Below are 15,364 nucleotides of genomic sequence, written 5' to 3' on the forward strand. Positions count from 1 at the left end.
GTTAATTATATCCATTTGCACAATCATTTGTCGCAAATAGTAGGTATGTACAGCTTAAATGCCAACTTGGGTAGTTACTAAAAAAGGAAGATAGCTTAAAATTTTCCCCAACATTTTGGTGCTGCATCAAAGGCACCACCACCACTTGCCTCAGAGGTCACTGCTGCAGGGCGTTGCAACTTGCAGGGCAGTTGCTTCTAGGATAAGGTAAGGGGAAGAAAGCATATCCATGGAGGCAGGCGGCAGCTGGGAGATGCAACTGATGCATCACGGAGGTGTACTTGACTGGCTACTTGTAGCACCTACTCTTGTGCTAAGAAGAACTTACCTATGTGGTACAATCGTGGTCCTGTCCAGCTCCTATTCAGCAATGACCCCATGCGTCTAATTGGTTCGCATTTCGCTCTCAGACACATGTTGTTGTTGTTAGCTAGGTATAGGTAGGTAGACTCTCATCTCATGCCTCCTTCCAAACCTTAGACAGTAGCAGCCAATGTGAGAGACAGCTAAACCACCCATGTTTGACTCCTAGGTTAGAAACTTTGCAATATGCCTTTGCCTTTATCCTTTTGTACTACCTGGATATGCTTACCTAAATTACATCCATTAACTAGCTGAATCATCGGTGAAGAAGAGATTAACTAAACAACTCGGCTAATTGACCTAGTGCTTATGATCGACCGATTAGATAATGCACCATCGGAGGAATCCGCTTCATGGGGAGCAAGGCGCGCTGTCTCTGGACAGAATCCAGTCCTTATACATCATAGTGTTCTTGATAATTATTATGGTCAGATGGGTAAGTAAAGCCTATTATACCCGAATGACAGCAACCATCTGACCAATTATTCAAGCATCAATTCGCCAAATGCAGAGATGCGCCGGGGAATATGGTGGACATGAAAATTCTCTGCTTTCCGCGGGCATACCGGGGAATAAGTTACCAGGTCCTCTCAGTGTTCCAACAGGTGCAGACCATTTCTCCAAGTGCGATAGATGTGTCCTATCAGTAATTAGGTGCATGCACAGATTTGATATGCTTCTAGACGCATACCCGTTTTGGCGAATCATGATAAACAAATCCCCTTGCAAGACTGATCACAGGAACCCATCGAGAAATCACACGAAAGAAAAGCATTATTAGGCTTTTGGTATAATTACCCAGTAAAGTGATTCTTCCCTGTCCACCAACATGACAGTTCAGTTGCTTGACCTTGGTACATAGGTTCCCCTGGAACCCAGTTCTGTTTCTTTAAGCTATCAAAAGCAAACACTGTTAATTCCTTTAGCAGACATTAATCCTTTAGCATATGCTCTGCATAGTATCAGCAGCAGCACGATGTGGGACATTTTTTCTCGGGTCAGTGGTTTTCTTTCTGTCGGAAGGATTAGTTGGGGCGCCAGCTGCAGCCAGGGAGGGTGATACATCAGCTCCTAGATTAGAATAAGCAAAACCTAGAGATGATTAAACAAGCCATCTGACCTAGTCCAAGTTGAGGACAGTTTTACAAAGGAAAGGAGAGCCCACAAAGTGGCAAATGTGGGATGGATGTGGGTTATTGCTGTTTTCTGTGTGGAAATGGAAATGGAACGGGGCAGTGACGTGGCGCACATATCATACGAGGTTATAGGGGTATATAAAATGGTATTGCCAGACGTGGAAGATTGCTATCCATTCTTGGAAAGTCCACTCATCCCACAAAAAATGGGTCAGGCCATTTTTCTCCCTGCAAACAATACCCATTTATGTGTATGATAATAAATGTCCAGCCAGGTCAAAAGATTATAAATGCCCAATCAGGAATTCTATAAGATATTATACTTTATTAGGTATCTAGTACAAATGGATCAAACAGTAGAGTCAAGCATACATAAATGTAGCAAAATTGTTATTATTCTGAGAAAGAAGAAAACCGAAAGCTTATGGGCTAAGTTGTTGTACAATATTTTCTAGGACAGATGAAGACAGCTTATCTTGCTGCAGGGATTGAACTATAGAGATTTCAGCCACTGCAATATTATTTTCAGACAGAGATAGTTTCATATGAAGAATATGGCAACTTCGATGCAGGGAATAGCTATGATAGAAAACTGAGAATCAGGAAACATCCTTTGATCCCATCTTCCACCAGGCAATTACTATGCTATAAACTAGGGAACAGGAAAATATTACCAACTGCATGTAGAAGACCACCTAAACTATAACTAACATGTAGCAGGGCACTTCCGCAAGCTGCAACATCAAACTCAAGGGGATAAACAAGGACAAATTGAAGATTTAGATGACAATAGATGGCCAAAATAAACTATGTAAATACAAATTGCAGCAGTCAATTTTATCATTAGCTGCTTCTTTTACTGTGCTTGTCTGATTACTTTGTTTCGCATATGCTTATCCTGCACACACCAAATGATCATATTTAAGGAACTTGTTGAAAGTCGATCATTTACCAGGTGAAATGATCATAAGTCAATAATTAACCTGCAAACAGAAGATGCAGCGGACAGTCATCCATGTTAGGCTTGTCTTCGTATTGAAGGACAGCTAGTTGATTGAAAGACTTGACCCACAAAAAGTCCAGAACGAGTAAATGGTAGTTGACTGAAGCATAATGTTTGCACACAAATTCTTCTGCAATGATGTAACATGGAACAAGAGCTGCCAGCTGCACATGCATTCACAGAAAGAGCTGCCAGCTGCAAACACATTTTAGCTAACGGAACAGGAAAAGGAGCTTATTTCCATTGGAAATCTTGAAGGACAATACAACTTAACTGATGAAAGTACATCAACAAACTGGCATTTCATACTGCCATGCCATGGGAGAATGCAGTGAAGGTTAAATTGTCCACTAGGATAGGAATGGCAATAAGCATTAAAACAGTAATATAATTTAACCATCAGCTTGCATTAATCCGCAAAGTTGTGCCAACATTCTAATTTGTGCTACCATCAGCTAATTCCAAATTGAATCAGCCAAATAGACAAAGGACAGACCTCAATGTTTTGACATGATTGAGTGCAATTTGAGATGTGCTCTGGACAACCTGTGTGGTGTTCAGAAGCAGCACAGAGTCTGTTCACAACATCTATAGAATGTCTAGCGCTGTGTGCACAAAGAACATCAAAGTGTGCACAAAGAACATCAAAGTAATAAAAATTATCAGTGTACTAGAGGGCAGGAAAAATGCTGCTGAAGCAACAACCCTGATGACATATAACATGCTAGAGAAAAAAGAACAAACATACCTTGCAATGTCAGGAGAGTTTATAAGCTTCGAAAGAGCTTCAATGGCAAAGAATGATTGTGATATACAAGATCCTGAAACCGCATACAAATTTTATCAAGTCGATTTGAAATCAACATTTTCGGGAGTATGCATACTGGAAGTTACTGAGGTGTCATCCTGCCATGATACACTGGAAGTCTGAAATCAGTAGATTGTGGAACTTTCTAGGCTGACATATCACTTTAAGTTATTCTAAGATGAGTCAGTTGATACCATAAAACTCAAACCAGATTATCAGAAAAGCATAAATTCAAGGATTCTAGGGGCATGCCACACATCTCAAAACAGCCAATCTCCACTTGAAGTCCTCAACATATGAAAATTATAAAACCATATTCTACTCTATAGTTCAGTTTACCAGGGAAAGCTGTGGAGCAGAAGGTACAGTTTGTACATCATAAGAACATAACTGTACTTCTTAGTATCTTAGCAAGAGTACACACTTTCATGCCATGCTCCACAGCTTCCTCCTGTACATGTAGCCCTCTCTTCGCCCCTCAACATGCATCTTAGCCAAGTTTGGTCCAATGTTTTAACCATCTCCAGATTCTTCAACTCCATAGTTTTCAGAACAAAGGAGGGATTCTGAGGAATAGCTTAACAGGGACTAAAGCAAGAAGCGCATTTGCTGTACCTGCAGTTCTATTCCTAAGCTTCTCAGAGAATCAGAGCCCTCAGCAACCGGCAAATGTACATGCACCCTAAACAATGAAATTCCTTTCCTCCTGAATCCCTTCTTTCAGCACCCTTGCTCGACAATCACCGAGAACACATATACATTTTATGTGTGGTCAAGTGCATCTGTTTGACGAGTCTTGGCGCTCTGAAGCATGGCTGCTCGGCATACTTCATTGACTGAAGTAATTACTTGCCTGATAAGATTGATTGACAGCATCACAATTGTTCACATAAGTTCGTCACACAAATACCCTGTATTTTGTGGCAAACTGAAATAGTGATAATATTGTTCCTTGGTGCCTCGGTGGACAATTCACAATTATCAGTGTCATTATTAGTTCTGCATCAGACGCACTCAAAAACCAAATCTGTCAGAGACACAAAATGTACCACACACACAAATACCTTCCTTCCATCTTTGCTGGTTCACACACCACATCTTGATTTTGCATCAGGCAAGAGAAGAATATTTGGTACAACCTGTGAAGGTCCTAGGGATGCAGATCATCTGAAAGTACCCAAAGAAGTGTCTTCCACTCTTCTTACACCTCTTGAGCCTTTCTTTTTCCACTTGCACAGAAATGGCTTCCAATTCACTGTCTATGGATTGAGCAGATGTTTGCCTCAGCTTTGCCGCAGAACTAGCATCATCCTGAGAACACATAGCCCCATCATGATGTTCCTCCTTGTTGTTTTCCCTTGATTGTTTGACCAAGCAAATTCTACACTTTCCATTAAGAATCTTAATCTACGGATCTCAAAGGCTGACGATTTCTAACTCTCGCAGCAAATTTCCCATCTGGAGGAATCTTCTCAAGAATGCTCCAAATGTATCTCACCAGCCGCAGCAAGGGTATGCTCACCCCTTTCTGAGACAGTGTATTCAACAAATGGGTCTGCCTGGTTAAGAAGCATAAGCCATCCAGAATGCACTTTCAGATCAGCCAGTTTGGACGGCTCAACGGCGATCTTAAGAGCATTAGGGACACCTGAAACATCATGCTCAAAAAGGGCCAACAGTCCGTGCATGACAGTGTGGCTGTCTTCAATAAGTGATTCCGAGGCTCTGGATAGCGAGCACATCCCAGAAGCTATGCTGGCAACTGGCCTCTGACTATCCTAGCACCTCATACTCGTGCTGCACCTTGAGAGCCTGCAAATGCTCGTGCATTGTGTCCCCTTTCACACGATCATATAGCGGTTATAGCACAAACAATCTCTGCCCTGCATAGAGGACTCTGCCGGAGAACCGCGCAAACACCAAGAACACTCATCTCACCACTGTCCTCACATTATCCACATTCGTTGCCAGTGGCGGTGCAATCTGCAGCAACCCGTGGCCCAAACTCCCTATTGAGCATCAGTCTTACCATTCTGAATGTCTGGGCTGCAATGGGTTCAGGAGTGCACTCCACAAGCACCTTCATTCAGTCATCACCACCAAAGCGACAGCTAGCCACACCCTCAGCAGGGCTTGCACCGCCACCTTTGGTCCTTGCTCTGCACCAACACATCCAGATTGAACGGCTCACCCTCCACGACAAGCCCAGAATTCTTTTGTTCTTCCTGTCACAGTAGTGCAGACCTCACAGCGCTCCCAGGCGAGCAGATCGGCGAAATGCAGCAGGCGAAGAGGGGGGACAAGTAGTTGCCCGGGCGCAGCGCAGAATGGATAGAGTTGACCACGGGCTCGAGGTTGGGCCTCGGTGACGAGGCGGTCGAGCCTGTTGCGCACGAGTCAAGGCCGGTGGCGCTCGACGAAGGGAATGCCTGCCACAGCGCGGCGCCGCGGCGAGGGTCTGGATGTGGACGCCCTCGGCGGCGTCGGCTTGGATGAGCGCCGAGTTAGGCCGGAGTAGGGAGTCGATTTGGTCGGGGGAGTCGATAAGAAGCCCGCGGTGACCGCCGCCGCCACCGTGGCGCAGCGGCCCGGAGGCGGCCTTCATCGCGGTGGCTCGCCGCTGCTACTCCTCGAGGTCCATGAAGCGGAGGCTGCTGGCTGCACTCGCCCTCTGCCCGCCGTAGGCCACCAGGTGGTCTCCGTACGCCGGAGGGGGTCGGCGGCGGCTGGTAGGGCTTCCTCGAGCTTTGAGTTTGAGTTTGGGAGAGTGGGCTTTGGAATTGGAAATAATAAGAGCATGCTTGTATTCAAGGGACTATTTTTAGAGGCTAAAGTTTCAATCATCTTTGACTAAAGAAAGGCTAAAACTAGTCTTGAGACTAAAAAAATTTAGTCAGTGGAATCCTACTAAAATGTGAATTAGTCCTCTCTTTCCTTATTTAACTCCTCTCCTTTAACACATGCGAGTTCTGAATTGGAAGGTTTGGAGGATAATAAATGCTCATTAACTCGATTTTAGTCTATTTAGTATTTGTATCCAAGCATGGGTGAGGCTAGCAAGTTTTATTCCCACTACTTTTAGTCATGGGACTAGTACGTATCCAAGCACCCTCTAAGACTAGCCACGGTGGTAGTAACTTCGGTAGTAATATCGAGTCCAACTCAGCAAATTTGCTTAGGCCCCGCTTGGAATGTTGTTTTTCTGCCACCCCTGTAACATTTTACACCTGTATTATACTAGTCTCAAACCGAATACATGCCACAGGATTGTATTTTCATTCCGCTTCTAGCCTCCGCTTGGAATGTTGTTTTTCTGCCACCCCTGTAAGTTGGCTCCAGTTTCAATTCGGTTGTAAAATATACATGGCGCCCAAGTTGCAGCACTACATATATGTTTAAATATGCATGGCATCCAAATGTATAGCTTTTCAACGGCACAGACTTTCTAATACACACGTACATAATTTTCAACAGCACAGACTGCACTTGCACACAAATTGCACAGGTATAAAATGAGCTAAAATTTTGATTTATATAACAGTACAACCACATAAAAAAAAGGATAATATTTTTGCAATCATCCATTTGAACATAGTTCTGATAACTCATAGTGCTCAAAGTCAGTAGTTTAAATTACAAATTTATCAAGGCATATTTGTCTCGTCTCGTCCGCATGCTACATAACCAAATTTATTGAGGAAATTGTTCAATCATTGTGCGCTTAGACATAAAATATTTCAGGAAGATTATTGATTGCTTCATGGACTCGGGTAATCATAGAATCATGTGAAAGGACATCCTGAAAAGAAAAAAAATGAAAAACATTAGCTATGTAAGAACACTTTGTGCTCTATGAAGGATACCAGCCACACATGTCAAGAACAACCATGTATGTCAAAAAGATTAGCACAAAATCCTGAATTACCAAGGGGAGCCAGATGGTACAAGGTAGCCATAGCATGTCATAAATTTAAAGAAACCATATTATTTTTGAATGCAAAAATGATAGCTCCAAGAATTGCAAGTTCTCAACACAGGTCTATTGTGGATAATAACAAACATGTCCAGAATATTATGTTACTCCCTCCCACTAGCGGAGCCTCGTTGAGGCCAAAGGGACTCCAGGAGCAAGCAAGGTATGCTTCACCTAATAGAAATAAAAGGAGCACAGACAATACCTTTGATCAGAGCACCGGATTGATTGAAGGAATACCGCCAGATGAAAATCGAGTTGCAAAGGAATACTCGCTCAACTAAGCCTTACAAACTTATCTTTAGTGGGGAGAAAAAATGCAGAAAACCAAGATAATGGTACTTACAAGGAGGAGGCTGAGGACTAATCTCGTCGACTTCCTTCTTTAGCCACATACCCCGCAATCTTGAGTTGTAACCCAGGAAAATCTCACGATTTGTTGCATCCTTGAAAACATCAGAGGCAAAGATTTTGACCTCGTCGGGAACATCATCCATGTCATTCAAGACCTGCAAGCATTCTGTAATTGAGGGCTGTTTTCCTTGCTGTGACACTTTTTCCTTCTTGGAAGCTTGATCTTTCTTGAAATTCACATAAGCCATCATGGAATCTTCAAGCCGCTGTACAGATGTGGCACCTTTTTGTTTCTTAGTTTTTTTCCCTTTGGCACTTGATTCACTTATTTGTGGTTGATCGCCATCAGCATCTTCACTGCCTAATTCTTCCTCGTCATTGACAGTGTTCTCTCTTTCATCCACATCATCTAATGTAGGAGTATCATTGATGTCAATTATTGAAGAAGTCCTTACGTTGTCATCTCTTCCATGTCTTGTAATTTTCTTGCTAGTGCTTGCAACCATCTTATCCTTCGCTCCAAAGTTGCTACCTGTTTTTGTGCCAATCGGAGGCTTCCTTGATGTGAGGCAATGTCTTCCTTGCGCAATGTGTCCTTCATAGAGCACACCCAATGCCTCGTACAATGGAAAGCTCTTTCCTTCATACATTTTGAGCTTTGGGTCCTCCTACATAATTAATAGAAAGGTGTGAGCAGATCATGCATAGGCATGAAAAGTTCATGCACATATAAGGAAATCAAAAGTTAGAAGGAATAAAAACTTACTGCAATGATCTCTTCCCATTTTTCAGGCGTGGTGTTGATCACACATGCAATATCATTCCATGATATTCCAGAGCGGTTGACTATCAACTTGATATTTTTGTAGTGCTTTTTCAACTGAGCTTCCTTATCTTGAACCTGATCCTTGGTAAACCTTGCCTCTGGATATAAATTGTTCAGTTCCTTGACAACTTGATTCCATCCTTCGGTAGTCCACCCATTTTGGCCACGGTAATGAGATAGATTGTACTCTGTAAGTACCTCCACGAGACCTTTCTCATACCTTGCTGTCCACTTAGCCCTATTTTGCGTCATATTGAACCTATGACAATGTAACTTTAGCAATAAATCAATACAAGAATCTGATCACATTAAGCAACATAAGAATATGAAAATCCAACATCACATTAAGAAATATAAGAATCTGAAAATGCAAAATCACATCAAGTAATATGAAATGAAACATTAACATAACTCAAATGTTGCTAATATATAGGATCGATCCTAATAACATAACTCAAATGTCATCCTTACATAACTCAAATGAAACATTAACATAACTCAAATGTCATCTTTATATCTCAAATTCCACATCATTACAATAAATTACTTTGACAGAATAAAAACTTAAATTATTAGCTAGTAGATCTCCGTGACGATCTTTCTCTTTGAATTCTTTGATAATCCACCCACATCCTGTTGGCAATTTCATCTCTCATAGAATTACCAAGGTCCATTTGATTGCTTGAGGATGTAGGAACATGTCGAGGTCTGTCATCTCCATCAGGAAGAGTGACAAATAGAAGAGGGTCAATTTGCATTTGTTGCGTATCTAGCCATTGTTCATCACCTCTGTGACTCCGGATTATATTGTGAAATACAGCTGCCGCCATAGGAATTTTGACTTGAGTGTCAATTGGATAATGTGTGCCAACTTTTAAAATAGGAAATCGCATTTTCCATACACCAATCGTACGCTCTATATGGTTCCGTAGACGGGCATGCCTTAGATTGAATAGTTCTTTGGGGTTCTTTGGACGAGGGCCACCTCTACCGAAATCTTTTAGATGGTAACGAACTCCACGGTACGGAGCTAGAAACTGTGGTGTGTTTGCGTAGCCTCCGTCAACCAAATAATACTTGCCCGGAGGTACATGGAAGCCCGATTGAATAGCAGATTTCAATACTCTAGCATCTGAGGCAGACCCCTCCCAACCAGCTGACACATAAACAAAGTTGAGATCGAAGTCGTAGGCGACCATCACATTTTGGGAGAGGGTCCCCTTTCTATTCCTGTATGGAGCAGCCTCATTGGATGTTATGGTCATGGGAACATGAGTCCCATCTATTGCCCCTAGGCAGTTCTGCATTAAACAAGCTATTGTTACTATATGTGTTATACTAAGGGAGGATATAAATTCCTAAAGTACATAGCAAGGGATGGCGTGTACCTCAAAGAAAGGCCAAAACTGGGGATTTGTTGATATTTTCCAATGAGTATCTAGCGAACTATGCTTGATAAGGTCAAATGCCAATGATCTCATAGCGTTGAAGCATCCATTGATATGCCTATGCACCGTTTCAGGACTGTGCTGAAACCTATCAGTCAACATACGATAACTCGCATTCCTGGATAGCATGTACATAAACATCCCTAGTTGCTCTTCAACGCTGACTCCTTTTGAATTTTTTAGAAGATTTTTGGATCTAAGATGGTCACATAGAAGCTGGAAGATATGGGATTCCATCCTAAGAATATCAAGGCACCGTTGAGGGTGGCCATCCAATATTTCTCAGATATACTTAGCTCCCGTAAGAATGGATGTGTTCACTGGAATCTTTTCCCTCCTAGAAGATATACAATATATTGTCGGGAAGACAAGAAACATCATCTCCTCCTCCTCCTCAGAATCAGTACATGACTCATATCCATCATCATGGTTACTCGTATCCATTATCTAGCGAGAAGAGATTACAAAATAAATACCGCAACTCTCCTTCAAAGTAAACACAGTAGTATATATAATCTATGTTATGACATTGGAATAAAAGGAGCACTAGCACATCAAGATAACGAGATTAGTGTAACATGAAAATATATTACCATACTTTTATTGATTGATGTAATAGTTGAGTATAGATGTATATAGACAAGCACATACGCAAAACAATGAAGAATAAATCAGTGACACACACACAAGCTGGACTGAATGCTTTTGAGTTTATTAAGTACATTTAGTTCTGAGCTTTAAATGTCAAAAGAGCTTCACAGAATCTTGAATCCTCCAAATCACTCTTAACAGTCCTGCATTGCACAAAGGCAGCAATGATCCAATGATATTAGTAGCAATAATAGGTGCTGCAGTTATATAACTTATCAAACAGGCCCAACTTAGTTAGCATTCTATCTGCACAACTGGACAAAGAAAACAGATGAACTATTCATAAACCCATGGAAGTTTATGGACCCTGTTCATAAACAAATCATTGGACCATTGTTCATCTGTTTGTTTATCGGTATTTCTAGGTTTAGATCAATCTAAACTTCGACAGCAGCTAACGAACTGAATTCTTGTGAAACTTTGGCAGCAGCTGTTAACTGGCAGGAGGGTTCGGGCTAATCATGACCAAGCAGGACGGCCACGTCGCCAAGGAGTACTCCGCCGTCGGTTGAACGGGGAAGGGGCAGGAAGGGATGGCAGAGGAGGAGGAGGAGGGAGGATACCTTGGTGGAGCAGCGGAGGATGAGCGATTCACCGTCACGGTCAGGTCACGGCTGCCGGCCAATGTCGCCGTCGCGGCCAGGAGCGAGTCACCATCACTGTCATGGCCAGGAGCGAGTCGCCATCACCGTCGCGGCCAGGAACGAGTCGCCGTCGTTGGCGCACCTAACCCCCATCGTGGCCACCGTCTTCTGCGCCTCACCAAGTCGCCGCCGCGAACGCCGTTGCTTGACCACCTCGTGGACACCAGCGCCGGCGCCTCCCGGCGGCGCAACTCGATCTAGGTCTCGAGCGAGAGGCGAGGTGGGGAAAAATGACGGCCTCTGGTCTGTATCGGATACCGGCCTGATACGGATGTAAACGAGAAAACCAGTGTAAAACTTACAGCCCAAAAACGACATGCCAAGCACCAACGACAGGCCCATCCGTTTTTATTTTACAGGGGTATATTTTACAGGTGTATTGGGCCCTAAAACGAGAAACCAAGCGGGGCCTTATATGGCAGTGAGTTAATGAGGAGAGATGTAGTACTAGTAACTTAGCTAGTTACTGTAACATCACATGCCCCAATGCAATATGAGTCTATAACCTAATAAATGAAGCTTTGTATGTTACCACACTTATGTTACTACCCACTATTGAGGTAGTAACATAGTCTAGGGATATGTGTATGTTACCTCTGCCGGCCCATCCGCCCATGTATGAATTCGAGGAGAAATTGCTTGTTGGCAGTTGTCCAAAATCACTAGAGTTAAGGGTTTGTCCCACACACACAAAAAAAACAACTAGAATTAAGGGTTGCATTTAGGTCACTCCCGCTGGTGGTGCTGACAATTCTCTTTAAAAAGAATGCCGACAAATGATGCACTGCCACTTGTAGAGTTTTTTTTTTCATAGATCCGTTTATTCAAAATGTTTTATCCCTTGAATCGTGCGTCCAAATACCGAACTGTTTCCACTGTTGGATTTCTCGTGTCGAGATTTCAAATCTACTAGATCCCATGTTAATAAATTTTGAAGAAAAAAATCGAACGTGTGAAAGGCCCTTATTCAAGGAGAAATTCAAGGAAAAATTGCTTGTTGGCAGTTGGCCGAAATCACCGGTTAAGGTTACCTCCTATGAAAATCACTCCTATCTTCTCATGTGTTGTGTCATTTCTATCTCGATCTCTGCTTTTTTTGAACGAACGCTCGTGAAGAGATCGACTTTGAATTAAAAAGCCATCAACCGGCCAGGAATTACAACCAGCGAGGGTCTGGATGTGGAACCCCTCGACGGCGTCGACTTGGATGAGCGCCGAGTTAGGCCGGAGTGGGGAGTCGATGTGTCCTGGGGATTCGATGAGAAGCCTGCGGTGACCGTTGCCGTGGTGCAGCGGCTTGGAGGCGGACTTCATCGCGGTGGCTCACCACTGCTACTCCTCGAGGTCCATGAAGCGGAGGCTGCCGCCTGCACGCACCCTCTGCCCGTTGTAGGCCACCAAGTGGTCTCCGCATGCCGGAGGGGGTCGGTGGTGGTTGGTAGGGCTTCTTCGAGCTTTCAGTTTCGGATGGTGGGTTTGGAAATTATAAACCTCATCGACTACCGGACCATGTGAGAAAGGCCCTTATTCGAGGAGAAATTGCTTGTTGGCAGTTATCCGAAACCACTGGTTAAGGGTTCCAAAAGTCACTCCCCTTCTTCTCAAGTGTTGCGTCATTTTGTAAAAAAGAATATTGCATCACTTGTCATAACCTGAAAGTTTTCATATTTTTTTGTAAATTCATTTATTCAAAACATTTTATCTTTTGAATCGTGCATCTGAATATCGAATCATTTTCACCGTTGGATTTCTTGCGTCGAGATATTGGAAACTAGATCCCATGGAAATAGAATTCAATAATTTTTTCTTTCACCAAAAAACCAGAAAAAATAGGAAACCAGAAGAGAGAACGAAAAAATGAAAAAGAATAAAAAACAAAATCCGAAAACACAAAAACCAATAGCAAAAAACAAATACCAAACGAAGGAAGAAAAAAAACAAAACCCAAAGCACGGTTGCGGTTTTCCTTTTGGGTGGGGGGAGGGGGGCACATGTTGTGTTTTTTCCTTTTTTTCATAGAAACACAATGCTTTTCCCTTTTTGAGCAGAAGCTGGGTTGTGCTTCTCGCGGATGCGTAAAAGCACATGTTTGTTTCTCATGGATGCACAGGTTGTACTTCTCGTAGATGCACAGATTGTGCCTAGTGGGCACGGTATGTGCTTCCACGAGCAGCACCGATTTTTTCAAGAAGCGCAGATGTGCTTCATAAAATGAAAAACTAAAGAACCGAAAAGCCAAAATACCCAAAAACATGTAAAAAAATAAAAAAAACTGAGGGAGCATCCAACATGCAACACTTGGCAGCGACCAGATGCATCACTTGGTGTACTCCCAGACCACACGAGTGACCCTTGCGGGAGACCCCAAGCGATAACCGTTGGTTAGCTGATCTTGTAGTTGTCCCCTCGTATCCCCCTAAAAAAGTTGTGCCCTCATACAGTAGATCATTCTGAACAACAACAAAAAACCTTATGCACTAGAAAGTTCTCCATTTCACACCAAACGCAAGTTTTATACTCAGAAACATCTAAGATTTATTTTTAAATTCATAAATATAACACTCTCTACCTAGCTGTATATATGTTTAAGAGCACTATAGGAAAGCACATATAATTGAGCTATAAGTATTATGAGAATTAACTAATTTATGGTTTTAGCTTAATCATCTTGACATGCTTATATATTAAAGAAGTGACAAATTATTTCCCTATAATTCCAAAAAATATCATAAATAGTTCTCATTAATTGTATTTGGAAAAAATATATTTAAAACAATATGTCAAAATGGTCTATCACTAGGAAGCGACATAAGTTTGGTTACAAAGTAAATTATGACGAAGCAAAACTGTTTAGTATAAAAGACACAACAATATAGTTTTACTTACTGTAGGGAGATTGGGGAGAGGAGCAAGCTGGCGCCATCGACGGTGTTCCAAAAGATAGGGAGAAGTGTTCGAGTGGAGTGAAAAGTGAATAGACGACGTTAGGGTTTAGTATGTGTGGTGCACCACGATGTGAGTCGGCCAAATAATGTCCATGTTAGCTCGCTCATTCACCCAAATAATCCTCTCAACACTAAAAGCACCGGCTGGAGAACTAGAGGCAATGTTTGGCCTCACGTGGGCCGCTCCATTCTCGCCCGAGCGCTCGCTCTAACCGGCTCATTTTTTAACATTTTTTCTGTTGTTAGTTCCGAAAAAAAATGTCCAAGATTTTATGAAGCTTTTGAAACAAGTTCGGAAATTATTATAAAGTTTGTAGATGTGAAAAGATTTCAAGAATTTGAAATATTTTTCACCACATTTAAAACAAGTTCATGAATTAAAAAATCACGAAATTGAAGAACAATTAAAAAACGTGGGTTGAATATGGTTAATCCTAAGGCGTCTCTCTCCCTCTCTCCTCCCTCTCTCTCTCTCTCCCTCTCTCTCTCTCTCTCTCTCTCTCTCTCTCTCTCTCTCTTTCTCTCACTCTCGCGATGAGAAATCTGTTGTTTTCCCTTGCGACATTTTTTAGAGGTATGCACGTGTAGTTATCAATGTTTTCTTTTCCGTATATGGTTATAGTGGAGTGTTTATTTGCAATCGGATCGCCGCCGGTATGAAAAAATGGATCTTGCGCTATAAATTATAAGTTTGCTTCCATAACAATATTTTAAAAATATTTAACAGGTAAAATTAACATCATATTTAGATTCCACACATTTTTCTAATAAAATTTCATATATAATATGTTAAAATCGAAGTTACGGTTTAAAAGATATAGATAATTTAGAAAATCATTTGGTTTGACTCAAATATATTCTAAAATGATATTTAAAGATACTTAAAAGGTAAAAATAATCTCATATTCATATTCCACATATTTTCTAATCAAATTTCATATATAACTTGTTCAAATCAGAGTTACGGTTTAAAAGATATGGATGATTTTAAAAAGCATTTGTTTGACTTAAATATGATCCGCGGATGAATTACCTAAAACATCGGGGGGGGGGGGGGGTTAAAAAATGTAAAATAATGGTTCGGGTGTGACTTAAATCCGGATGGCAGGTTGATTTCAAGAAAAGAAAGGGATTTTTATGTAAAATATGAAAATAACGATTCGTTTTAACTTAAAACAGGACTGCGGGTTGAATTCTCTGAAATAGACGGACT

The 15,364-nt window shown here is 41.9% G+C and overlaps 1 protein-coding gene across 1 annotated transcript; it reads right to left on the reverse strand.

Annotated features, from left to right (window-relative positions):
- Positions 1–5,933: 5,933 nt before the first annotated feature.
- LOC123077203 (uncharacterized) lies at positions 5,934–9,042 on the reverse strand. The gene is made up of 3 exons (XM_044499429.1): positions 8,404–9,042; positions 7,630–8,305; positions 5,934–6,082 (listed from the first exon to the last, which is right to left on the reverse strand). Exons 1-3 carry the CDS (start codon positions 8,713–8,715, stop codon positions 5,934–5,936), a joined length of 1,137 nt encoding a protein of 378 aa, XP_044355364.1. The 5' UTR covers positions 8,716–9,042.
- Between the last annotated feature and the right edge of the window lie 6,322 nt (positions 9,043–15,364).

Source organism: Triticum aestivum, chromosome 1B (genome assembly GCF_018294505.1).
Source record: "Triticum aestivum cultivar Chinese Spring chromosome 1B, IWGSC CS RefSeq v2.1, whole genome shotgun sequence".
In the NCBI taxonomy this organism is placed as follows: Eukaryota; Viridiplantae; Streptophyta; class Magnoliopsida; order Poales; family Poaceae; genus Triticum; species Triticum aestivum.